The 25,000-nt window shown below is 42.2% G+C and overlaps 1 protein-coding gene across 1 annotated transcript in view; it reads right to left on the reverse strand.

Moving 5' to 3' along the window:
* ZEB2 (zinc finger E-box binding homeobox 2) overlaps positions 1 to 25,000 on the reverse strand; it is a 114,189-nt gene that overhangs the window by 1,822 nt on the left and 87,367 nt on the right. Inside the window, exons 5-11 of the mRNA XM_054277586.1 lie at positions 23,875 to 23,946; positions 17,674 to 17,862; positions 16,753 to 16,967; positions 14,148 to 14,256; positions 11,329 to 13,298; positions 9,180 to 9,360; positions 1 to 222 (exon numbers count right to left, since the gene is read on the reverse strand). The exon at positions 1 to 222 is cut by the window's left edge and continues 1,822 nt beyond it. Coding sequence (XP_054133561.1) covers positions 1 to 222; positions 9,180 to 9,360; positions 11,329 to 13,298; positions 14,148 to 14,256; positions 16,753 to 16,967; positions 17,674 to 17,862; positions 23,875 to 23,946 — 2,958 coding nt within the window. The remainder of the gene's footprint in view (positions 223 to 9,179; positions 9,361 to 11,328; positions 13,299 to 14,147; positions 14,257 to 16,752; positions 16,968 to 17,673; positions 17,863 to 23,874; positions 23,947 to 25,000) is intronic.

Here is a 25,000-nt window from a genome sequence, read left to right on the forward strand (position 1 = left end):
CACGGGCTTCCCTCTCGGCTGCTTCCCTCTCCTCTGCCTCTCTCTTACAGTAGGAATACCTGTGATTCATGTGCTGTGAGTACGACCCCGAGTGCGAGAAGCGCTTGCCGCACTTGTCGCACTGGTAGGGCTTCTCCCCGGAGTGCAAGCGTGAGTGCTCGATCAGGTGATGCTTGTGTTTGAATGCTTTCTTGCAAATCTGACACTGGTGTGGTCTTTTTCCTGCAAGGAAGGACAAGAGGACACATGGGTTACAGCAGCACAAATGAGAGGCTTCTTCACCTCTTGTTCCCCTTCCACTCCTTAATAGATTCAAGCAACACAATGCTTGAACCGCCCCACTTTCTTCTTCCCACTGAACCACCCCACTTTCTTCTTCTTCTTCCCCCCACCAAACCATCCCACTTTTTTTCTTCCACTGAAGAAGCAAAACAAAACAAAAAAAAAACCCCAAAAGCACAACAACAACAACCCCACATTTATGCTACAACTTAGGGTTTGCATGGTGTTGATTGTAGTAATTTTACTCAAGCAGCTCAGGATAATAAAGAAAATGACTCAGAGAGCATCAATGGAAAACTGGCAGCTCTAGCGAGCAGCTGACACCCATGAAAATGTTCAAAAAATATCCCTATTTATAAATAATTCTGCTGACAGCATCACATACACGCCGTAGTTCTTTCCCTGCCTTGCTGAAGAGATTAGCCTGTAGAGAAAGCCTTTGTTTCTTAAAGTTTTCTTTGTTATGTGGCTGATGAATAGCAGGAAGCCAACATCTTATCTCTATGCCTTCACCAGTGGTGCCACACAGCCGCCAGCCAACCGCTGGTCAACCCTTCCCCACCTGCAGCACCCCAAGGTGAGCCAACACGGGTGCCCTAGGGATGCTCCTGGCCTGTCTGGTGACAGCAAGAGAGAGCTGGGACTCGCTGAGTCCATGAGGAATTTGCTGCTGGCAGGAGAACCTGAGCTGGACCCACCCCAACCCATCCCAGGGGTACCCTCTGCCAACCCTTGTCTGCAGGAGGAAGCCCTCAAGGACAGAAAGACGTTTTTCCCCCACCACGTGAGCAAAAACAAATACATACATCTGCCACAGAAGCATAAGGGGTTTCTAAATAAAATGTTGTCAGCCACTCGCTGAGTGCTAAAGTGGTGTTAAGCTGCAGAAAACAGTATTTCCTTTGGCATTTCAGACAGTTTCGAACCAATGTTTGAAACTCAAAACCAGTGCCAAGCCTAAACACATCTGGTTGATCCCAGGCCACAAATAGCACAGGAATGCCTTCAACACCTTCCAGAACTGCCATACTGAAAGCTTAATTCCAAAATAGAGCTGACAAAAAATACTTGTCAGCATGATGCCACACGACAAAACTCAGCAAAGCATGATGCAACCGTGAGATATCCAGACATAACATATGGTGCAAAGATTGGAATTAGTGAAGACCGATCACCAAACTTAGATTGCAGAAGGCAAAAAATAAAATCAAACAGTAGTACCTTCAGTCGATTTTATTTTTTTTTAAATTTTGGAAATGTCAAATTATAATCTAAGTGTCATTCAGCTGGGTGGTGCAACCATGAAGGTAGGTATGGTGCCAATTGGTCATTATTTTATATTTCATACGATTTTTCATGGGTATTAAAATGCTGGTATTTGGTGCCTGAAATGCTTTGCATGTCCTATTGCTAGAGCAGATCATTAGGAACTTATTAGTGAACTGGCCTGATTCCTTGAGCGTATTTATCATACTTAGCTCATGCAGCATGTGACCAGAACAGGAATAAACTTCACACCAGAGCCCTTCCATCCTGTCAGTTGTGAAATTGTGGTGTTCCTTTAATTTTAAAGAAGCAGAAGCAGGGAGAGGATGAGTATGGTGAACTGCCAGCCAAGAGCAAAGGGCTAGGAAACACCAGCATGGAAGAAATCCAGCAGGAAAAAATATAAATGCTTTCAGATCACTGAAGGATCTCAGCTTCCAGGAAACTCAAGCTGCTCCTTTATGAACCTGATCTGGTTTTTTTTTTTCCCTGGGACATAAAAGCACGGAAAGCCCGGCACAGAAAAAACTCCACTGTCATAGCAAAGTTGTTAAGAATGAATACCAAGGACTATGCTATTTTTTTTTTCTATCCAGTCACAGCTACCTTCAAGTCCCACTGTGAAAGTTCACATTTAATAAGGTGTGATTAACGAATCCTCAAGGAAGCCAAAATTGTGTTATGAAATGAAGGGGAGATCTGGCAGCAAGGAAAATACAGGAGAAACCACAGCTAAAGTAACCCAAGTGACAGGGAAACTAGTAGATGCCTGGAAATTAGGGCTCAGACTGCATTTCTTTGTAAGAGATTTTCCTAGGTCTGCACGCATACAAGGTTTCTTTTTTTCCTTTATTTCTCTTTATAGTAAAATTGAAAATTCAAACTTGATAAATCGAATTATAGCAGTATTACTTGCGTGAACTGTTTCCTAAATCTGCATTTCTGCCAATTTAACCTGTTGGTCTAAAGTCAAACTCAAAGAAAACTCTGGGCTTTGAGCTATAAATGTATTTTGGCTTTGAACCTCCAGCCTTGACCTAGGGGTGCACCAAATCCAGAGCTGGAGTCAGCTACCTGCGATTCAGGGCACAAGTTTAGCCATGAAGGGGAAATCCCAGAGTCTTAGCTCGGGAGATTTAAGCACGATCAAGTCACTTACTCAAATTAGCTTAAAATCCCAAAGCGCACTCAGCCTAAGCGCTCTCAAACCCCAGCGCTGCCTGTGGAAAACCCTCACGGGTGAGGTGGGAGCTTTCCCAGCACCACCAACACCCAAAGGGATGAACCTCTGCCCTGACCCACTTGTCCTGCTGATTACCCTCAGAGCAGCACATTGACATCCCCTTGTTAGTACCTAATAATTGCTAATTTTGTTTCTTTTTTGCTCCTTGCAGATTTTCTGCTTTTCCTCAGCGCCGTTTTAGTGTCCTCCTCACTGAACTGCCCACATTATCTCAGCCCCTCCCTCTGACTTACTTTTCCCTAACATCAACAAGCCCAACCCTTGTCTTCTTCCACTTCTCTACCATCACTTCTCCATTACTTCAAATTCCCTGATTTTTTTTTATGGCACATAACATCCAATGCTCCCTACACCCTTCTCTGTCCCATCCTGGGAAACATTTGAGGTCAGATTGGATGGAGCATCCTGGTCTAGTTGAAGGTTTCCCTGGTCATTGCAGGGACTGGGTGACTTTTAGTGGTCCCTTCCCACCCAAACCATTCTATCTATGATTCTCACCCCACAGCTGTGCTCCATCCAGCTCCCAGCATTTTTCCTTTCCTCAAAGAGAAGTCAACCACCTCCACTGCTCATCCAGACTTGCCTCCACCCTCCCTTCCAAAGCCTGCATGATGTGCTCATCCCTCAGTCTTTGCCTGCTTTGCTCATCCCTTGCATGTGGCACTCGTGCCACACACAGATGTAGCCTGGCAGGGAATCATCCATATTTTATAAATTAATTTAGAAATGAACAGATGAAAATACTTTATATTTTCATATTAATTTATGTTAGCACTAAAAAGGCAATGCTAGAGCTATTTAGTCTACCACAAGGCCATATCAAGGCCTCAGTTTTGATCTGAGGGAACCTGACAGCTTGGGCAAAGTTCTTTGTTCAGACACCACATAACATACCTTAGCAGTGCTCAGTGTGCAGCTGTTACAACACTAATTGAAATATGTTTTTAAATGTATCAGGTTTCCGAACATTTGCAGAATTATTTTCCTCCCCTCATGTGCAAAACCCAGTATTGCAGCCGTTTAAAATGAGTGTTTAATCCCTACAATGTGTTAGTAGGTCATAAAACAAAACTGGGCTAAGGTATTTTACACTGGGGATGGGGGTAAGTCTGTAATTGTAGGTGGATGAGGAGGATCGACAACTTTAGGAAACCATAGGATCCCTGGGTAGTTTGGGTTGGAAAGGACCTTAAAGCTTATCTCATTCCACCTCGTGTCCTTGGGCAAGGACACCTTCCACTTGCCCAGGTTGCTCCAAGCCCCATAAAACCTGGCCAGAGCCTCACCACCCTCACAGTGAAGACTTTCTTCTTAATATCTAACAAAATCTCCCTAATATCCAAAATCCTAATATCTAAAGCCACTCTTGTTCATTTTGAAGCCATCGCCTTGTCCTAGAGCACTGTCATGCAGTGCCACACCATTCATAACCTCGTTGGAGCAGAGATAAGTCAAAAGGAAGAAGATTTGACATCCCACCCCACGGGTGGTGTCCAATCCCATCTGAGATCCCCTGTGTCATCCATGGGGGATGGAGCTGGAGAGATGGACCCAAGGGAGCTCACAGGAGGGCTCACGAAACACTTGTGTTTCATCCAATGGGTAAGTGGTGTGGATGCCACATTTTACAATGAAATTAAATGATAAATCTCTATCAAATATCCAGAAGAAATGTTTGGGCCTTTTTTGCTTCATTGCAAAACACAGGTTCCCGTGGGGGGCCATGCTCAATCTACAGAGGAGAAGTTGTAACTAATCTATTTGCAAAGTCTCTAAAATTGCATTTCTTTCAAAAAAAGACAACAACAGCAAAAAAATCTCTCAATTTTTTTTAGGTATCTCTCAATCTTCCTGGGCTAAAAGTCTTTGACTGAAAAGCTGTGCATTTCCCATTTGCAATGGTATAAAAGTCACAAGACATCAGATCACAAGCTGTCACTGGTCCCAGACTAAATATCACCCATCCTTTGCCCAAGGCAAGTGGGTCTCTTTTCCATGGGAGGGGGCCAAACAGAAACCCCACTCTTCAGAGGAAAGAAGGAAACATTCTTGTGACAGTGTGTTTTTTATTGTTTTTTAAGGCAGTTCTTTTGAAGCTGCTCAGGGGTTTGGATGTTAGATGTAGTCCCAATGGAGATGGATTAGTGGCCAGAGCATAGCAAAGCGGTCAAAGGTGCAAGATAAATGCAATTTATATATAATTGCCCAAGCTGCACCTGTTTCTTTTTCAATAGGAGACCTTGTTCTGCAGACACAAACATAGAATATATCCTTTTTTTTTCCTTTATTTGAGTGTAAAATGGGGAAGTCTAAACTTGTATCAGAGTAAAGCAAGAAAAAATAACCTTTAAATAGCATGTAAATTTTTTATGAATCAAGCTCTAAATAAAGAAAACTCCCAAGCTGGGAATTCAAAATACTAGCCAGAGAGAGCTGATTTGCTACCAGGCTCAAGAACAATATTTAGTTTACAGAATCAATCTGGAAATAAAACTAGTGCTTGCATCAGCATGAAAGCTACAAAAATAAAAAAGAGGTCTTAATAAAATATACAGTGGAAAAGGAAAGGATGAAAGCCCTAGCACAGCTATGAGGCCCTCGACAGCCCACACAAGTAATAAAATAGAATATGATGTAATATAGAACAACAAGGAAAGGATTTTAAATTTCTAGGTAGGATTCTGAAAAACTGTTTCCAGCTTTTGTTGCAGAGCAGGCACGCTGAGAGTTCCCCTGTGAAGCTACAACAAAGCTGGTGTGTGGCAGACACGGGCGTTGACGAGGGCAGAGCAAACATTAAGCTTCACCTTACTCCTCCACCACTGGACCAGGAGCCAGGATATTTCTGTATTTCTAGATGCTCCATTTTTCTGTTTGCTCCCCTGCTCACTCACCCACTCCTGGGTTCCCTCCTTATCAGCAGCACCAAGAATTTTTTGCTTGCCAAAGCGCCCATGCTTTGCTGTGAAGGCAACCACCTTCTTCGCCTTTCATAAGAAAAGTGTCTTGAACCTTGTGCTAAGCAGCTTGGAAAAATCTGAGATTAGACACATCCCATATTGGCTCAACTAATTTCAGCCTGTCCAATTTAGGATGGGTCTGTAAGATTCCACAGGAAAACCATGTGAGCACTGAATGCCTGTGCTACCTGCCATGCTCTGCACACTAATTACAGCACTGCATCCCCTGTATTTAACAAACAGGACCTTGTGAAGCTCAAACTCTAAGAGGAACACGTAACTTCTCTCGAAATTCAATGGCATCCCAAAATTAAATTGTCAGAATTTGGTTCTGCAACAAGCAGTGGCCTCTACACTAAATTTCAGATGAGCCAGAACCAATGCAATTCACTCGTTGCAGTAACACAGGAAATTTTCCTTCTCCAGATGAAGCTGAAAGCTATTACAGAATGCCACCAATACTGCACAAATTAAAAACTATGGATTGTGAAATTTGTGGCCCTTTTTCTACTGTGCTACAGCTGTGGCAGGCATGGTGTACAGAGGTAATCACAGAGCTCTTTGTCCTATGGCTGGTGGCATGGTCCTACCAAAAGTTCTTGGGTTGACAAAAAGAACTGGTCAAATCCTGTTCTTCTTGCCCTGGCATGGAAACTCAGCTCCACTGCAACGCCTAAACATTCCTGTTTTCTCCTTTACAACACTCGATTAACAATGACTCAAACAGCTTATGTAGTTTTACCTGTCAATGTTTTGCCTCAAATGATTTCTCTGTGATAAATTTTTAGGGGTTTCTGTCTGACTCTTTTAACTCTTGTTCTGTCACTGGCTGGAATAAATACACAGACTTTGAGAAGGGGGGACAAATAAAAACTGATTGTCCCAAAGTTCTAATAAAACACATGAATTATTTTTACACAGAAAAAAAAGAGATTGTTACAAACATCATCCATTATTTTGTGCTTCTCCAGGAAAGACAGAAAACATTCCAATTCCTCCTGAAACAAGTTTTTTATGAAGCTACAACAGGTCATGAACAGCTGCTCAGACAACAGCAACGCCCTCAGAAAAAAAAAGGCTTTTTTTCTCTTTTTTAGGTTTCAAAAAGTTGGTTGAAAAACCTGGGCCTGCTCTTCCAATGACCCCAAAGGCAGAAGAGGGTGTTACTTCCAATTTGGTTCCTTCCACTGAACATGGACTGCAGTTTCACACCTTTGTTATTAATGCAATTACAAACTCTGCCGGAAACTATCAAATTAATTTGAAATTCACTTAAGGGGCACCTGAGCCATCAGCCAGAGTGCCAGTGCAGTGTGCCTCCTGAAGGCTGCGCATGAGGTGTTGGGGATGGCCCAGCCAAGCCCTCCAGAGCTCCCACCCACTCAAACACTGAGGCTCCATAAAAGCAAACACTTCCCTGATAACAGTACTTCCCTCTTTATCCAGCGAGCTCCATCACAGGATATCATGAATTAATGTTTACAACACCCCAGAGAGGCGGGCTGGTATCATTTCCCCATGTTTCAAAGATGGGCGAAGGTGAGAGAAAGCTGAAGCAATTTGCTGCAATTCACTGAGGAAGTCTGTGGTGAGGCAGGGAAGAGTGCAGTGCTCTCAGGGCCTGTGCCTCTGCCACAAGACCATCCTTCCTGTCCCTAAATGCCAGGCTCCAGCCTGAGGATGTGCTGTAGCTCTAGCATATTAAATCTGACACCCTATACATGTTCTGGATCATAAGGCTGATCCCATAAAATTGACGGACGTGAAGTTGAGAAGCAAAAAGGGACAAAGGAAAAAGGCGGGAGAAGAGTCCCCACGTTGCAGCTGTGTGGCATTTTTCTAGGCAGTAGGTTCCCATGCTACTTCAAGACCATAACATATTTTTGCTATTACAAATGCAGTTTATTTTGCAAATCAAGGTGATTGCACACATTTCAGCTTGTCAAATTTTCAGCCTTTCAACCATATGTCTGTCGACCTTATGGACTACCAACTTTATGGGATTCAACCATATGTCCAGATCCTGATATATATGAAGGCCAGTTCTAACATAAGAGCTTTACAGTAGTAGTGTAGTAAACCATAATGTTTGCAGATGGCTGTAATAAAATCATTCAGGAGAGGAAAGGTGCAGGGACGTAAAGCCTTCAAAGCTCCTTCTACTGAATAAACAATTTGATCTGAATAATGTAGTGGGAAGCACATTCTGCCAATGAACTGGCTGATCCAGTCCAAAACGTTGCTTTTAATTTTCTTTCCTAATCCCACGTGTATTTTAACTTCCTTTTGTATTTTCCGTTGTGGGATTAGCTTAAAATTTGGAAGAAAAGTATAAGAAGGAAAAATAACAAAGTAAAGGATTTTGTTTTAAAGGCGCCGTCCACTTCTGAATTGTAAATTTTTCATCTGTGAAAAGCCAAAGGGTTATGTGGGGCCTGGAAGATGTATTAATAGAGAGGTATAAGGTTTTTACCCTCACATGGTGAGATTGAAGGATGATGTGACTTGCTTCATTTCCTGAAGCGGGACTCAGCTTTCAAAGTTAAGGCAAGTTTCCTCCTGAGTAAACTTTTTCTAACTCTAGGAAGTTGGAGTTTGGTTTATGTCCTGCTGCACAATAATTCAGATGATAATTCACATTCCCTTTGTCCAACATAACTTGATATCTCTATTATTTGGGAAGCTCCGGTCCCATTTTCCCCTAACTGAAACATGCTGAGCCAATGCGTGGCCCTCAGAGAGCCCTGTCCTGGCTGACAGAGGGAAGGGAGCACTGTTTGTAAGGGGAACCAAAGCCAGCATAGGTGTGATAGAAGGTCTTTTTCAAACCAAAGCATTTTTTAAGCTGACAGTGTGTGGTGAGCTTTGGCAAGCTTCCTTGAACTAGACAAAAATCACTTCCTACTCAGGAAAGAAGGGAACCTTCCCTGGGCATTAACTGGGAAGTGAAAAAGTGAACTGCAACCTGTTTGTGCTGCTGGTGTGCAAAATCACTGCGAGAGGAAACCCCCTGAACTGTTGACTTTCAGATAACTTGGCCAGAGCCAGCTCTCATGCTGCTAACGTCAGTGGCCCTTTTCCTATTGGATTAAATGGACCAGGGTCAGATAGTGTCTAAGAAACAAGAAATACACTGTCACTCTTCCTTCCCATGCCAGACTTTTTGTTGACCAAGTTGTTTCTGAGTGCTGGAGCCAATTTGATAGAAAGTTTGGCCTGGGAGATGATGATTGCCACATCACCTACCAACATTTACGCCATCACACCCAACTGTCCTTAACCACACAATAACCATCATGAAAATATTTAAAAATAAGCCAGAACAGAGAAAAATAATTTTTTGAAAGCCTCATCACTGCACAAATATACTCATGAAAGACTGTGACGAACAAATCATGACCCTCAACCCTGCCTTTGGCGAGCCCTACCTGTGTGTTCGTATTTGTGTCGCAGCAGGGAACTGCTCTTCTGGAATGTCTTGTCACATAAGTCACACGCGTACATGCCACTTTCTGTCTTCTTGATCTTCTTTCGGGACAGACAGGAGTCGGAGTCCGTCATGTCGTCGAGGCCGGACATGTAGTCTGGGGTTCCATCAAGCAATTCTCCCTGTGAGGGAACCACTCGTCAGCAAAAGCCGCTCCCGCCATCAACCCTGGCCGCCAACCACCCCAGAGAAGTTGCAATCATTCCTTGGTGGTCCCTCTTAGCTTAGGAATATGAATAATGAAAGTACAGCTGGTGGAAAGTATGGAAATAATGAGGAGCCTTCTACTTCCATGCCTCGAACCAACTTTCTGTCTTTGAGCACTCTGCAGTAACGTGGTTTGCACAAACCAACAGTATTTACCACATCAGCACTAAATATTTCCAAGAAAGTGTGAAGGGGAGGCTCTTCGTGGCCAGCAAAAGGTATTGTATAATTTTACAGAGGTAAATGTAAGCAACAGCTAAGGGATCATTCCTTTCAAAATTCCAAAACTTGGGTGTATTCTGTATCTGTAGAAAGGTTTTAATTGAATTTTATATTTAGGTACAAATGTTATTATTATGCAATCCATTTAAATGTATGTCTCCCGACTAAAGGCCTCAAGCTATATTTTTATATTTAATTTTGTAATTTGAAATAGGGAATATTAATAACACTTTTTATCAATGTTCTATCTATGTTAAAACAGCCTTCAGCATTAAGCAATAATGAATGTGGATCAGTAAATTATTAAATTTCTTGATATTTATTTTGTCTCGATCCAAAGAGAGTGCAAACTTGCATGATAACATACATTTCCATTTGCTATCACACAGTTCAGTTTTCTTAGACTAGGTTTGCACTAATTAATATTAGAGAAGATTAAATAGGCTTAAATACATTTACAAAGAGGGCAGATGTACTGTAAATTGGAATAGTGGAACAGCTGTTATGGAGGTGCAGTGCTATTTATGCTCCTATTGTGCAAAGAGGGATTACAGTCTGTAATGTAAAACCATACCTGATTTTCACATTTGAAACTATAAAACATTTACTAGTCAGTAAAATTACTAATGGACGGTAATAGGACATGGGGGAACAGGCGCAAATGTAAGAAAAAATTATTAATCTATAATCAGTTAATCTCATTTAACTAAACTCTGTACATTATAGCTGAATACACCCAGCAAAAGGCTATAAAAGTACCAGACTTCTGTGGAGCTGCTCTTCATTGCAGGCATGCAAGGGACAAAATCATTTGCTACACCCGTGTTGACTCTGGAGAAGAATTAAGGGTTGTACCTGGGCACGAAGAAATGCTGACCCAGATTACGTGTCCAGGGAAAGACTTTGTCTGTGATTAACAGCCCTGGCTGCTACCTCTCCAAATAAATTTAATTTAATCTCTGGGTTTTTTCAAAGCTGTTCCAGATGACTGGCAGGATTAGAGGACTAAGAGTCTGGGAAGACTAGTAGGTGGCCCAAAGGAAGGGACTGTGGGTCAACATTTCTCATCCCTCTGACATTCATGAGAAGAGGACAACTTTCTCATGAATAGTGGGTGAACAATCCCCCAAAAATATATGGAAGGAATCTCTTTCAATGGTTTGCAGTGTCTATGAGACTCTATGAATATCTGCTTAGAGGGAAACAACTTTGTGTCTGAGTGCAGAGGTGACTCCAAAGGGGTCTCCCACTGCTCCTTTTCTCTGTGATGAAATGTAGTTATGCCTCGAAGAGATAAATTTCCCTGCAAATTTTTGTTCTTTTTTTCTTCTAGGAAACAATTTTTTATGGACGTTTTCTATATTATTATTATATTGCTATACAAATCTAATAAGAAACGTCTGAACTCTTAACAGAACAAAGATCATTATGCCTGTTCAAAGTGATTGGTACTGCTCCTGAATCCAAGTAGAGGTACTCTTAAGTTAACTGCAGTTTATTTTCCTATTCCACCATGTCTTTCCAAGTTCAGACTTAAATAAACTCTGCTAATTTTGTTGGAAACGTTGATTATAGCTTTGGGCTTTTTCCTCTCTAAGAGGACACATCACAAAATACTAAATTCTAGCCTTTCAAAGCAGAAAACAGTTGAAACCATTTACCTGAAATCCTTGTTTCCGCTGGTACTTTCTCCTTTGCTGCATATCGGCAAAAGTAGCTGCTCCAGTTGGGTAGGTATAGGCCATATGTGGTAGGAAGCTCATCTGATCTAGTCCTGGGTATGGTCGCAGCCCAGGAATACTGGTCTGGACTGGTGGCATAAAAGTGGCTGGGGGAAATGCGCTCTGTGGTGGAAGTGTTGTGTATAAAGGTTTGGCACTAAATGGGTTCATACCAAATACTGGGTTAGTGCTTTTATCCAGATTATTTGAATTAGAAAACTCCTTCTTGATAAAAGTCAAGTTCAGTGGCTCATCTGAGTTTTCAGATGATGAAGAAACACTGTTGTGTTCTAAACTTACACTATTAGCTTTTGTTTTGTTCTTTGTGGCTATAATACTTTTGGGTTCCTTCATTTGTTTTGGTAAAGACAAGTCCAATGGCTCAGCCTGAAGCTCCTCAGAAGAGAAACTGTTTGGAGTGTAAGAACTACTGTGGGAGTTTTTAGAAGATGTGGAAGAAAGATTTAAAGGAGAAGGAGTATTGCTCCTAGAGTGGTCCAATTTATCAACTGGCTTAATATTGGTAAAATGAGGAGGTTTTGTTAGCCTGAGAGGAGTATCACAATTAGTAACACTGTTATGGAGTTCAGCTATAGATGGTGAAGTTATAGAGTCCACAGGCTTTATTGGAGATCTGGCTGACAAAGAGTCTTTAGTGGGAGTGTTGTTGGTGGCAGCCAGCGCCACCTTGGCACTGGCCCTTTCCAGTGATGGTGACCTGGAACTTGAATACTGGTAGACTTTTCTTTGTTCAAACCATTCCTTCACAAATTCCTGAGGAAGGCCAACAGCAATGGAAATTTTCAGTAGTTCATCAGAGTTGGGCTCCATATTCATAGCATAATATGCTTTAAGTACAGACATGTGGTCCTTGTATGGGTTGATGGGGCTAGTCATTCCTTTCTCAGAAAGTACTGATGACAGCAAGAGGGCTTGCTTATCAAACACTCCAGGTTTGTTGGGAACCATGTTCTCATGAGGCTGAAGGACTGCCTTGATTTCTTCGTTCATTTTACACAGGTAACGCTCATGCTGATGCAACGGAATGGGACCAGGAAAGCTTTCTTTACAGAACTGGCATGAAAATGGAGTGGATACGTTGTGGTTCTCTATCATCTTGTCTTCAGTTACCAGGTCTATTAGGGTTCGCAGCTTTTCTTTTTTAATGTTATTGAGCTGCCTCCTCGAGTCTGTGGTCAAGCTCTGGAGGCAAGCTTTGGCTTCATTGACTTTCTCTAATGTATAGTCAATAATACTTTTAGTGGCACCATTATGACTTACTACTGGAAGACCCACGGGGGGAATATTGGGGGAGGTAACTCCTTGTTCCTCAGCTTGAGAGCATGAATCCTTCATGTGGTAAACCTTCAACTTGGAGATCTCTTCAGCCTTGCAGTCCATTTTCTGCCTGGAAACCGTGTTGTCCACAATCTGTAGGACCTTCTGCACCTCGCTTAAATTGCTGCCTACCGCAGGAAACCCGAGCAACGGTGCTTCCATCCCTACACCTAAGTGCTGCATTGGACTTTGAGCAGACGCGTGAACTCCTAAGGGGCTGGTTGCTCCAAGTCCACCATTCATAAAAGGACTAGTTGCACTAAACCCATGTGAGGCCATAAGAACCTTGTACTCATTGAAATCTAGTGGTTCTGTTTTAATTTTCAGTAGGCCTGTTTGCTCAGACATACTAAGTGGTTTGCCATTCTCCAGCTTGTTTCTCAGCTGTGTGATGGCTGAATTAGTAGGAGAGGAAGATACAGAATTAGGAGAAGAACCCGTCTTGATATTGTTTCTCATTCTGCCATTTACAGAGATCAAACCAATACACTTCTTGCTGCTGATGTGCGAACTGTAGGAGCCAGAATGGGAGAAACGCTTCTTGCAGTTTGGACACTCATATGGTTTTTCACCTAAAATGATAATTAAAACCAAATGTTAATTATCATTCTTGCTGCTATAATAGTGAGAGGCTGCACTTGGTATCTAACTGATCGTCCAGTGATTACTAGTGAAGGAAATATTAATTCTCTGAACATGGCCACACACCACCACTGCTTTACCCTCCTCTTTCTACAGTCAGTTTGGGCCCAGGATCTCCAACTGGCAAAAGCCATCAAAGTGTGAGATTGGCTCCAGACTGACCAAGGCAAATCACAGGTAAGCACCCTGTAGGGAAGAGAGTCAAATCAAATTTAGACTGTTCAAATTTTATTTGTTTCTTTCATATTTTTTTCTCCCCCAGAATGGAATTTTCACCGGGTATGAGCACCAGTATGAGAAACTGAGTCCGGATGTTAGAATCTCCACGTCAGTTTGTGCCTGGGCTGAGCCTGGTGACATTTTGTGTGCTGAATTCTGCATCAAGTAGGAGAGCCAAAATGCCCAAGTCATTCAATCTGAGAGGCTTGGCAGTTTCTTGTTATCTGAGAATATGAGTTGTATTTCACTCAGGAGGACTTTTTATTTTGGAAAATATAATGGACTCTTCAGGCTCCTGCTGCACAGCAATGAATGAATGCTTCTGAACTCAAACTGCCAAACAATCTTTATTATTTGCAGGAAGCTTTGCTATTTCCAAATCTTTTAGCAAGACCGTGGTATTAACAGCATGATAAATGAGGATGACTCAGATATCACTTATGAAATACCTTGGTAGCTCCAAGAAGCCAGAAGCAGAACTGTGTAAATTTTAAGCAGTCTTTAAAACTCAGCTAATTAAACAAAATGCAAATGAGCACACCAGCACCTCCGCTACTCACCACTGTGAATTCGCAGGTGTTCCTTCAGATGGTGTTTATATTTGAAGGCCTTGCCACACTCAGTGCATTTGAACTTGCGATTGCCTGCTCCTTGGGTCAGCATTTGGTGCTGGGAGGAAAAGAAGAAAACAAAAGAGATACCAACATGAATTTTATGCAAGAGAAGCCATGAATTTCAAGCTCAAAAAACAAAAATTAAATTAATGTGAGTCTGAATTCGTCAAGCGGACCAAAAGGTCTGCATGTACATTTATTTGTCTCATCAGCGTTGCAATAAAAATCAAAATGTTGGCAGTAAACCGAAACAAATGAGAAGGTACTTTCACATGAGCATTCGATATTTGCTTTAGAATTATTTCCTAAGTCTCTCATCAGAAATGTGTTGCTTTAAGGTATCTCACGATGAGAGAAACAGTTTTATAAGAAGATTTGTGGCTCTTAATATTCCTAGCAGATTCTGAACATGTGGGACTCAGCTTGTTTAAAAATTCTGTTTACTGCATGTGGAGGAAAGAGAGAAACACTGTCGTTAGTGGCATTTCGTGTAAGATTTAATTCATTATCAAGCAGGAGAGACTGCATCTTCAGCATAAGCTGCTGCTGGAAATGCTTTTTAAAATCACAGAGCAGCAGGAAAGACTTGAGCTACCTTTCGTGCCATGTATTTCCCTGGTGCTCTTCTGAGGGGCGAGGGAAAGTTGAAAGTTAAAAAGGGTGTAAAGATATAATCAAAGGAAGCTGACCTTTTTGCAACAAGCAAGGAAAGCCCCATGACTTTGAATTTGGAGAGGAAAAAAAAAATTAATTAAAAAATAACAATTATCTTGATAATCATGTAGCCACTCTGGATGCTCAAGGTAGGAGGTCAGCTTTGCAGGCAACCACGACACAAAAGCCTTTTGCAGGAGCAGGGAGGGGGGAAAAAGGGGGGAAAAAAAAGGAAGGGAAAAAAAAAAAAAAAAAAAAGGCAGCACCGAAACGGTATGACAACTGCGAGGGTGTGCTGCCTCTTCCCACATTCCTGGCGAGACAGATGGTGTTACATGGGACACAGGGAGGTTTGTTCAAACAGCAGCAACCTTCAAAGATCAAGCAGAGCCCAGCCCGCCGCGCGCCATTGAGGGACCCGCGCTCATATGTTGCTGAGTTGCATAAACAAACAGCAACAGCTGTTTTGTCTCCCCCCATCGCCCTCCGAGGACTACTATAAACTTTAGTTGTGCCACTGTTAATATGATACAATCATTTTAATTTACTAATTGTAAATGCCATGAGCAAATGAGGGGACTTTTCAACACCAAAGCTACCATTCATAATGCGCCAGTACCAGCGCGCTCTCGCATGTGAAATTTCAGGCAGTTACGTTGGATAAATATCCAGGCGGGTTTTGTTCCCTCCCCTGGCGTTTTTAATGATACAAGGCAAAAGGAAGAACCTTACAGTGGATCAGGTTAGGAAAAATATACATGGGAAAATGTGTTTGTCTACTGGAAAAGCCATGGGAAGGAAAGAAAGGAGAAAGTGCTCTGGAGTCATTTATATTGATTTAAGATCAAGCAAAAGATACGGTTCTCTTAAAAATGCTAATTGCAAAAATCGTGTGATTAGGAAGATGTGTGTTTGCCTAACTGAATTTACCTTCTGCTGAGAGAAACCTACCCAGAGAAATCCAGCAGATTGTGATTTTCAGGTTTTTAAGAAAAATAAATACAGCATAAAGCCTTTATAATTTGACACAATGCACACATGTATTAATTCAACTTTTAACCACGCCATTTGAGTTTCCATTACAGCCCTCCTTAAGATGGGTTTTTAGAAGTAATTCTTCAGATAGGAGCAGTTTTTCAGCTGGTGTGTAAAGAATTTTGTGGCGCAGGTCTATCACCAGCCCATCTAGGAGCACTAGGAAAGCTCAGTCACCTGTTTGAGACACCAGCATTTCCTTAAATGTGGCACTGATATAATATTACATGTAGCCCATCGAGGAAAAAACGGCTTTGATTTATTGCAGATACGCTGCTGGGCTATACAAATGAGAGCAATGCCCAATTCTGGTGGCACAATCACAAATGATAGCCTATATGTACTGTCGGAAGAGTTCTTCTCAAAATGTGTAATTATGTCTAACAAACGATTATACAAAATACGCATAATTTCATGTGATTGAAAAGGTTACTCAAAAAGTAATGAAAAAATATTAGCGGATCTTTTAGTATGTCTTGGAGCTCCTATTTGCAACACTGCAAAGTAAAACTAGGTGAAAAATGGAATTAAAATTGCTGAGATGTTTAATAATGTATAATTAAAATGCTACAGTTTCATTCACTTTTTGAGGAACATAAAAACGAAACTAAAGTCAAGTTAAAGTGCAAATAAAATTTCTAAATTAGAAATTAACACACTCATTCGATCGTGAACATAAGACTATTAAATCATATTAGAAGAGACCATCAAAAAATCATTTAGACCTCAATTAAAGCTATTACCATTAAAAGATCTGCATCTTCAAAATGCCATGAAAAATTAATAATGATTGCCAATCAAAGCAATATCGTTTCTCTAAGGGGTTATTACAGAAAGAAATCACTTAAAACCAGCCCCCCACCTGATCTGTCCCTGGCTTGTGTGTCACCATATGCCGCTCGAGCTGGGTGCGGTAGGCAAACGTGTAGTTACAGAGAGGGCACGAGAAGTTCTCCTCGTTCTTCTCGTGGCGGTACTTGATGTGCTCCTTGAGGGACGTCAGGCGCTTGTAGCCCCGGTCGCAGTAGGGGCAGGTCAGCAGTTGGGCGAAGGCATCTGGAGTTCCAGGTGGCAGGTCTGCACCCCGGCATGGGGAAGAGGAGGGGGGAAAGAGAGAGGCAGGCCAAAAGGTCAGCAAATCAATGGCAGCTCATGGGCCGATTGCCCGGGATGGTATGAGAGGAATCGCCGCAATCTGCTGCCCGGGAGGGAGGGACGGCGCTTCCACCCGGCGGCGGGAGGCACCGGCACCCGCGCACACCCACGGCAGACTCGCGGGGCCCACGCTGGACCCCGCCGGGAAATTAATTATGGGCATCACTCCTCCCGCAGACCTGGCTGGCTGGAAAACTAAGAAATACTTTTCCTGATCAATTGGCAATTTGCATTCCAGCCCCAGCTCATTATGTTACTTGTGCCATTGACCGAATCCTTCCTACTGACTCTTCTCCAATTATTTATCGAGGCGTTGGAGAGCAATAGGCTGGCTACTCTGTCTTTTGTTGCATTAAAACTCTATTAAAACTTCCCAAACTCCCAAGTAGACCAGCAGCCTTTCTCCTGTTTAAATTCAGCTCTTCAGTTCACCCACCAAATAATACAAATGTGCTGACTAAAAAATCACAATACACTGAAATTACAGCCCCAATCTTTGCTCATGAAATTCCATGCCGCTGCAGCTGTTCTTCAATTTTTAAGGTAAACACCCAGGCATGTAGTGCATTTATAATTGCAACAGCTGCACGAGGTCAGGATACTGGCTAAAAATGAATTACAGCCTCACCATTTTCTTCTTGCCCATTGGCCTCTGGAGTGCCAAGGCGAGACAGTTCCTCAGGGGCTTCAGGGTAAATAATGGCTGTGTCGCTGCGCTGCAGGTACTCTGCTATGCTGACTGCATGCCCATCTCCTTCCTCCAGTTTCCTTTTGGCAAAATATTCCTCAAAGTCCGACGTGCAATTTGCGTTCTTCACTAAAATAAGAGAAGGGGAAAAAGAAAGGGTGGTTGAGTGCATCGTCCCAGAGAGCCTGGGCTGGTCAGCAGTGTTAGAGGTTGAGCAGATGTACTCGAGCTACAAGGCTGGGGTTGCAGCTGGATCCTTGCTCCCATCAGCCTTGCTCCAGCTCCCAATAAAATTAATGTGGGCTTTCCACCAGTGTGGGTGGCAGTAAGGGCAGGCAGTTAAATTAACAAGAACGCGGGGCTCTACAGGGCAGCAGGAGAAGTTTATGAGGCTTGGGTAATGCAGGTAATCTTTCATTGCTGGAACCTGAACAACCTTCACGGGGCTCCTGGGGGTCCCACAGCTTTTGGCTCAGACCTACAGGACTGAGCTCAGCTGCCCCCGGATCCCACAGACCCCGAGACAGTCCCCATGTGGGAGATGACAATTGCAGGTAGTAAAAGACCAAACTTTTCTGAGACAGGTCTTTCCTCAGGCTGCTCTTTGTCAGGCACAAGAAGAAAGTTGCTCATATCTTCCTGCTTTTTCTTTCCTCCCTGAAAAATTAACTTATAATGAGTGAATGGGTTGTTTTAACAACTTATTGTTTCATGATTTCTGCAATAGACCCACATGGTTTAAACCATTACAGGGTCACCAAGCCCAAAGCCACTTTGACAGTCCATGCAAGAGTTTTCTTTCTTTTCTTTAAATGCAACCTCAATTTTTTTATATCCATGCAATGTCCATGAAACATAACACATGCTCAGCCACAAAGTATCCTGTTACTAAAATTGTGCTTTTCTCCTCCAAGTATGAACACTGCTTACAGGAAAGATCTTAAAACTCTGGGATGCTATAGACAAATAATAATATAATTACGCTAGAAAAAAAAAAAAAGGAGATTATGATTTTCTTCCTCTAAATTGTGTTACTTTGTTTATTAACAAGTCTTGAGAGACACAGTTGGTGGCAGGGAACTAAAGATACTTGTTTTTAACTGACCATAAATGAAAAGAACAACTTATGATTGATTAAATTTTTAATGTATTTCTGCTGAGGTGCAATAAGAAAATGAGGAAACACCATGGACTATTCTGGAGTTCATGTAAAAGTGAAATACTAAACAGCACAATTCTGCTGTTAGTGAAGCCAGGGAGCAACATGGAGTAAACACATGGAAATCAAGGGGGTTATGGTTTTAACCACTGGAAATGAGAGACTAACCAGCTCCTTGGTGTTTAGCAACGGGTGAAGGCTTTGCCTCAGTTTCCTATGAAAATGCAAGGCACTGGTGCTGGCAGTGAGAATGAACCATGACCTCTGACTGGGGCACAAGTGGGAGCCTGCAGTGCCTGATTTGAAGCTCTGATCTCGGCGTCATCGATAAAAGTAGATATCCGTCTCTGTAAACCTCATCCCTTTAGCCGATAAAATCAAATCCTCTGGCTGAGATAAATATGCCCTATTTTTCATACCAGCTGAGCAGCTTCTCAACTGTTCTGCAGTATTTTAGTGACAGTGACCAAATGGCACAGGGCACGGGACCCTGGTTTTGGAAGGCAACTTCTGTTCCTATCACAGTGGTTTTGTAGGGAATGGCTTCACCAGAACAGAGTTCTTCTTGGTCCTACTGCAGCTCCAGTTACCATTTGTTATTAGCATGAGAAACAATCCTCCCCTTTCAACACCAAAATAAAGCAGCTTCTAGAGAAGGGGAGTGTGTGTGTGGAGAAGAAGACAGAGTGCTTTACCTCCATGTTGTTCTGGGAGAGAAATGTAACAAAATGGTGGTTACTGAGCACACCTTAAGCACAGAAACTTCACAGCAGGTGTAGGACTTCTTGTTTTTATCAGAAAAAAAAAAAGAGCTGAGGCTTTACTTTTTATGCTGCAAATCTAACTTTTCATTCCCCTGCTATGCCTAGATCTTCCAGGTGTTACAAGATGGTCTACCCTCTAGCTTAGCACTACCCAAGCTCCACTCCTTCTCTTCTCTTAACAATAGATCCAAGGAAAACAAGTTTAATTTTGCCAAATCTAGGCCATGAACCAATAAGTGAAGCAAGTGAAGCAAGGAGTGGGAGAGGAGAAATGGGATGGCTCCATGGGATGGTCCCATGTGTCTCCCAGGTAAAGTAGTTGGAGTTTGCAACTGCATTTATAGGATTAGGATTCAATCTACCAAGCAAGGCCTAGAGTTAATATTAGAAGCTTCCATCCCCAACTCAAACCAAAATGAGGTTCTTCCTTCATGCCCCCAAGTCTATCTGGAGGCTGATCCAACAGGCTGTGGAGAACTGCTGCGATATTACCAGCCTTGGCTTCCTAATTCTCAGGATTATTTAGCTTCTATGTCTGTACATGCAATCCAGGAGCTAAAGCAAATGTTTACATCTACATTATAAACCCCTAAAAACAAGGGGATTTAGTGGAAAAGCTGATAGACCCTTCGCTGAAACAATACAACCAGTGCTGCAAAGCTGCAGATTAACACAAATAGTCAAGGGTGTCCATGTGGGTCTGGTTTCTCACCAGCAGCATTACTGGCAATTCAGACGTGGCTGGAAGCTCACCCAGAGGTACTAAAAAGACCCATCTGACAGCCATCAGGTTTGTGGCTCAGCTTCTGGGTGGAAGACTTGCTTCCCCCCTCCATGCCCTGATTTATTTTCCATGTACAAAGCCGTGTTCCCAGACTCCTTGTGGGCTGACACACTGCACACACACTGCACATCCCCTCCTGCGAGATCTGTGGTGGGTGACCTCGCCAAAGAAGTCCTTTTTTTAAAATTAATTATTGGAGCCTGGAGAGCAGAAATATTTTCAGCTCCAAAAGCTGATGTGGCTGTGTCACATAAAAATAAAACACATTAAGGAAAGCTATCTTTGGAGGCATTTAGGACCTTTCAAGATAAAGTGGGAGAGAGGTCCAAGGAGCTTGGGAGACCAGTTATTTTGTGTGGGAACTCGTCCTGCGAGATGGTGATAGCTGCCCTTAATCGCAAACAAAGCTAATAAAACCACAGCCTTCATTAGCCAGGAAGTGAGAGGCCCCCATTGGTACACACAGATTACAGCCTGAAAACGGCCTGTCCTCCAACCTGCCAAGTTTTGGTTCTGTTTTCCTCCCCCTGAAAGTTTTTCTTTCCCTTCTTTAAATTATGTTAAGAGATCTTTACTTGAATTTTGTCAGATGTTGCTAATCAAAACCAGGAAAATTTATCTGTTTGTTTGCAGGAATTTTGTTCATCTGTTCTCTGCAAACATCCCAGTTGCAGTAACCATAAAAGGTAAAATAAAATAAACCATAAGAATTTCCTCATTCATCTTTTAAAAAGTTCTTCTGCTAAACATCACAATTGCAAGTCCCTATTGCAGAAATCCTCAGAAATATTTACAAATTCGTTTAGCAGGACCAAAATCCTTAATTTTCACCTTAATGTCACTTCTGCTTTTACACTATGAAGCCTCCATGGCTCATTATAAAAATGCAGCTGATTAATGTAGGGATAACAAGATTTCTCTTAAAGTACTTCTAGGAAGTGGCCACTCTGACAATAGCATAATAATTTAATAATGGAAATCTTTTCTTTTAGTTTAATTTCTTTACTGATTATATTTTGCAGAGAATTTGATGCTAATAGTGCACCACAGATATTGCATGCACCTACAGAAACTTTCTGGTTGGATGTATGTTTCTATTGGGTTGAGTCTCAGCCTTTATTGAACATCAGTATTAGATCCCCTATAACCTGCAGGGAAAAACTAAGGCCAAACACTCAAGACAGGCCCAAAGCCTATGGTGAGGCTGAAGAAGAAAACTTTGAACACTTCCCAGACTATCCAGGAAGTATCTCCAACAGCTCAGGGACTGATTTCTTCCCTTTGCTTGTCAAATAAGGGTTGAGGCACCTCACTGGGTGTGAAGGGGAGCTTTTACTCCTAATATAGGAAATTGCATGTATTCATAGTCACCTGGAATCTCCCTCTCAAGGCGAAAAGATTGGCACAAGCATTTAATTTATAAGAGCTTTTATTATGCCTAAGTAATCTGACGTTGCTCTTAAGAGTCTATGGAGATTGCAGCAACTAAAGAAACGTGTTCTACCCAACCTGACAAGGCATCAGCCTCCACTGAAAGAGGCTCTGAACACCTCAAAAAGTGACAAAAAACTTGCATCAAACATTGTCAGAGCAACTTGTGGTGGTTATTTGAGCAAGCCTCCATCCTAGCCTGAGCAAAGAGGAGCCTAGGACTTGCACAGGACATTTGGGAAAGGAATTGATAGGAACACCACACCGAGAAGCTTTTGCATTTTAAATGCAGACCACCTAAATGCAAAGGCCGTGAGTTTTCAGGGCATCAAGCTGGGGAGGGGTAACCCTTATTTCTTCCATGGAAAACTGATTCCAATAGGGGCAGGACACCCCATGGACCCCATTCGCAGCTGGCAGAGGGGCTCGATGGAACCCCCAGAGTGATTTCGTGAGGCCAATGATGAGCTGCAAGACAAGGTCATCAGATACTGGATGGGAAGGGACTAAGAGGACATGAAGTCTTCCCCTTCAAGCCGACCACATTGCAAGTATGAAAGAGTCAAGGCCTGTTATGGCAAGGAAAATATGTGCAAAGGAAGTCACACGGACTGATAGGGGACCTCAAAGGCTCTGCTAATGGTAATTCAGATAACCATCAAACCTTGTTTCCGAATCAGATGTCTTTTAAAATCCTGTTTCTCCAAGTGCTAAGCACAATTTGTCACTTTATTGCAGCCTCTTGGAAATAAAATAAGCTTTTGAGATACATATGTAGCCAGTTCTGCACAGCAACATCATTAAGTACATACGTAATGATGAACTGCGCCTCGGTGCCACCCTCCTTTCATGCATAATAAATCTAATGGATGAAGAAAGCAGTGATACGGTTTTATTTTCCTATTATTTTCCCCCTCAAGAATGATAAAGTAAATTTCTTGTGTTGCTTAATAAGAGCACTGGGGTTTTATGTGGGTGTTACCAACATCAGGAAAGTGTGAGTAATAAAATCCTTGTGAGACTTTAGTACCACCTTTTACAGTAATATTTGTGGAGAGTATTACCTATGAACTAAATTTCATAATGGAATGGATAGAAATGTACTTGCACTAGAAAATTCTTCCTTTTAGCTGTGTAAATCTATCTGCACCATCTCAAATTGTGACAAAATGCAGAAGAAACGCTGGGTGATGTATGGCATTCAGCTGTGCTGAGGATGGGGGATGTGAGAGTGGGATCTTTGGAAAGAACATGGTAAATCCCTGAATTCATTTGGATTAGAAAATAGCAACAGGAACCTTTTGCTGGTTTGCTCTGCTACAGAAAAAGAGAGATGGCTCAGAGGTGATGCCTGCTAAATGTCTCTGTCACACTTCTTGTGCCACCAAATGTATTGATTTCTAAGAAGAGTGGAAAGAAGGAGATGCTAAAAGTGGAGAAAACCCCAACAAATGATTAGCCAGGAACATTATAATCTCATAAATGTGCATTTAAAGTGTGTGTGTATGTCTATGGATATATGTAAGGGGTTCATGTGTGTCTTGCTGAAAAGATGTTTTCAGTCTCTGAGGCAGCTCGAATCTGGGACTGCCAAGGAGGGTGCCCCCCATCCTCATCATCAAGCTCTTAATACAGTCTCATTAAAAGGCCACTGTATCTTGGCCCACCTAATTTAAACTATCCAAGGTTCACCCTGCCTGGGAAAACATCTCCTCACACTGCTGAGAACTAATAACTCCCAAGGATGCAGCTACAAGGAGTTGGGGCTAAAGTGCTGTGGGACACAGGAGGGGCAGCAAGGACCCTTCACTGCATGAATTGGTCACTGCACCCTCATGATCAAGTTGGGAGGGGAAATTAAAAACCAGGAGAATTATATCAGTATTTTCCAACTTTTTAACTGAAAACAAGAAATAGAGTGTTTTGCCACTCCCACTCCTCATGCACAGCTATCTCTACGTGAACCCAAATAAAAGTGATGCTCACTCCATGCAAGGCCTTACCTGTACCATTGTTTCCAGTGGTCTGAATTGTGGCTTCAGGCCCCATAGTGTCATAATCTTCCTTCATTTCTTCTGTGGAACAAAGCATGCACACTTTTAGCACACAGGCAGGGTGGAGGATGGCTCACAAAGCTGGGGAGATCCCGCTCGGGGAAGGAGAGAAAAGGGCTCTTGTGGACCCCTACACAATGGCTTTGTTCTGGGCAGTGAATGAGTTCAGCAGGGCTGCAGGGACCAGAACTTATTTACTTTAAACACGGCAGAGAGCGGTGGAAAACAGAACTATTTGTTCAGAGTAAACCAAGGGCTTTTCCCAATATCAAATCTAATAAGCAGTCGGGTGAGAAAAAGGGAATTTTTTTTCTTCTTTTTGTTTCCCTACTTATTTAAAGAAATAATCAGTTAACAGACACTGTGAGATCTATACCTGGAAGAAAATGCAAATGCAGAAGGAAAATGTAACAACTTCTTGTATCTCCCTCTCTATCTATCTATCTATCACCACACTGATCTGAGCTGTCGCTGTCATTTTAACCTCATTTGAGGCACAGCAAGTATTAATATTGAGTGGTGCAGAAATGTGACAGATCTTCAAATGTAGGAAGTTTTCCTCTGCCACTACTACGTGTTTGCATCTTCTGTGCACTGACAAAGTCTGTCTCTATGGCCATAAATCAGGTTAATTCACATGCAAATGAGCATGGCATGTGTAAAATTATTTATTATGTATTTTTATGGATTGGTTTACTTTTCATGAACCTGGGGGTTCAGAGTGGATAAAATAACTTTTAGAAGAGGCTCCATCACTGGGGAGAGCAATTTTCCTGGATGTTTCAGCCTGCCTGGCACTGCCTGTCAAACTTGGTTTCTTGCTGCTAATTTGTTAGTTCATGTGCAACAGGTATTCACACATGCAGCCCTTTTAGGATTTAACCTTCCAAAGGGTTTTCACAGGCAAAAAAAAATTATACAGAGCATTTCTTTCTTGCCTTTTCAACTTCTAAATGCCAGCCTTTCCCTATCTGAAGACACGCACAAACACACAGCCTCTCCCTTTGCTTTTCTTTTTAAGTGAGAGAATTTAGTATTTGAGATTTAAGTGGAAAAAAAAAATCTCCTTTAATCA

The sequence above is a fragment of the Melozone crissalis genome, unplaced genomic scaffold, assembly GCF_028551555.1.
Source record: "Melozone crissalis strain CALT ecotype California unplaced genomic scaffold, PUWL_Pcris_2 ptg000023l_1, whole genome shotgun sequence".
NCBI lineage: Eukaryota > Metazoa > Chordata > Aves > Passeriformes > Passerellidae > Melozone > Melozone crissalis.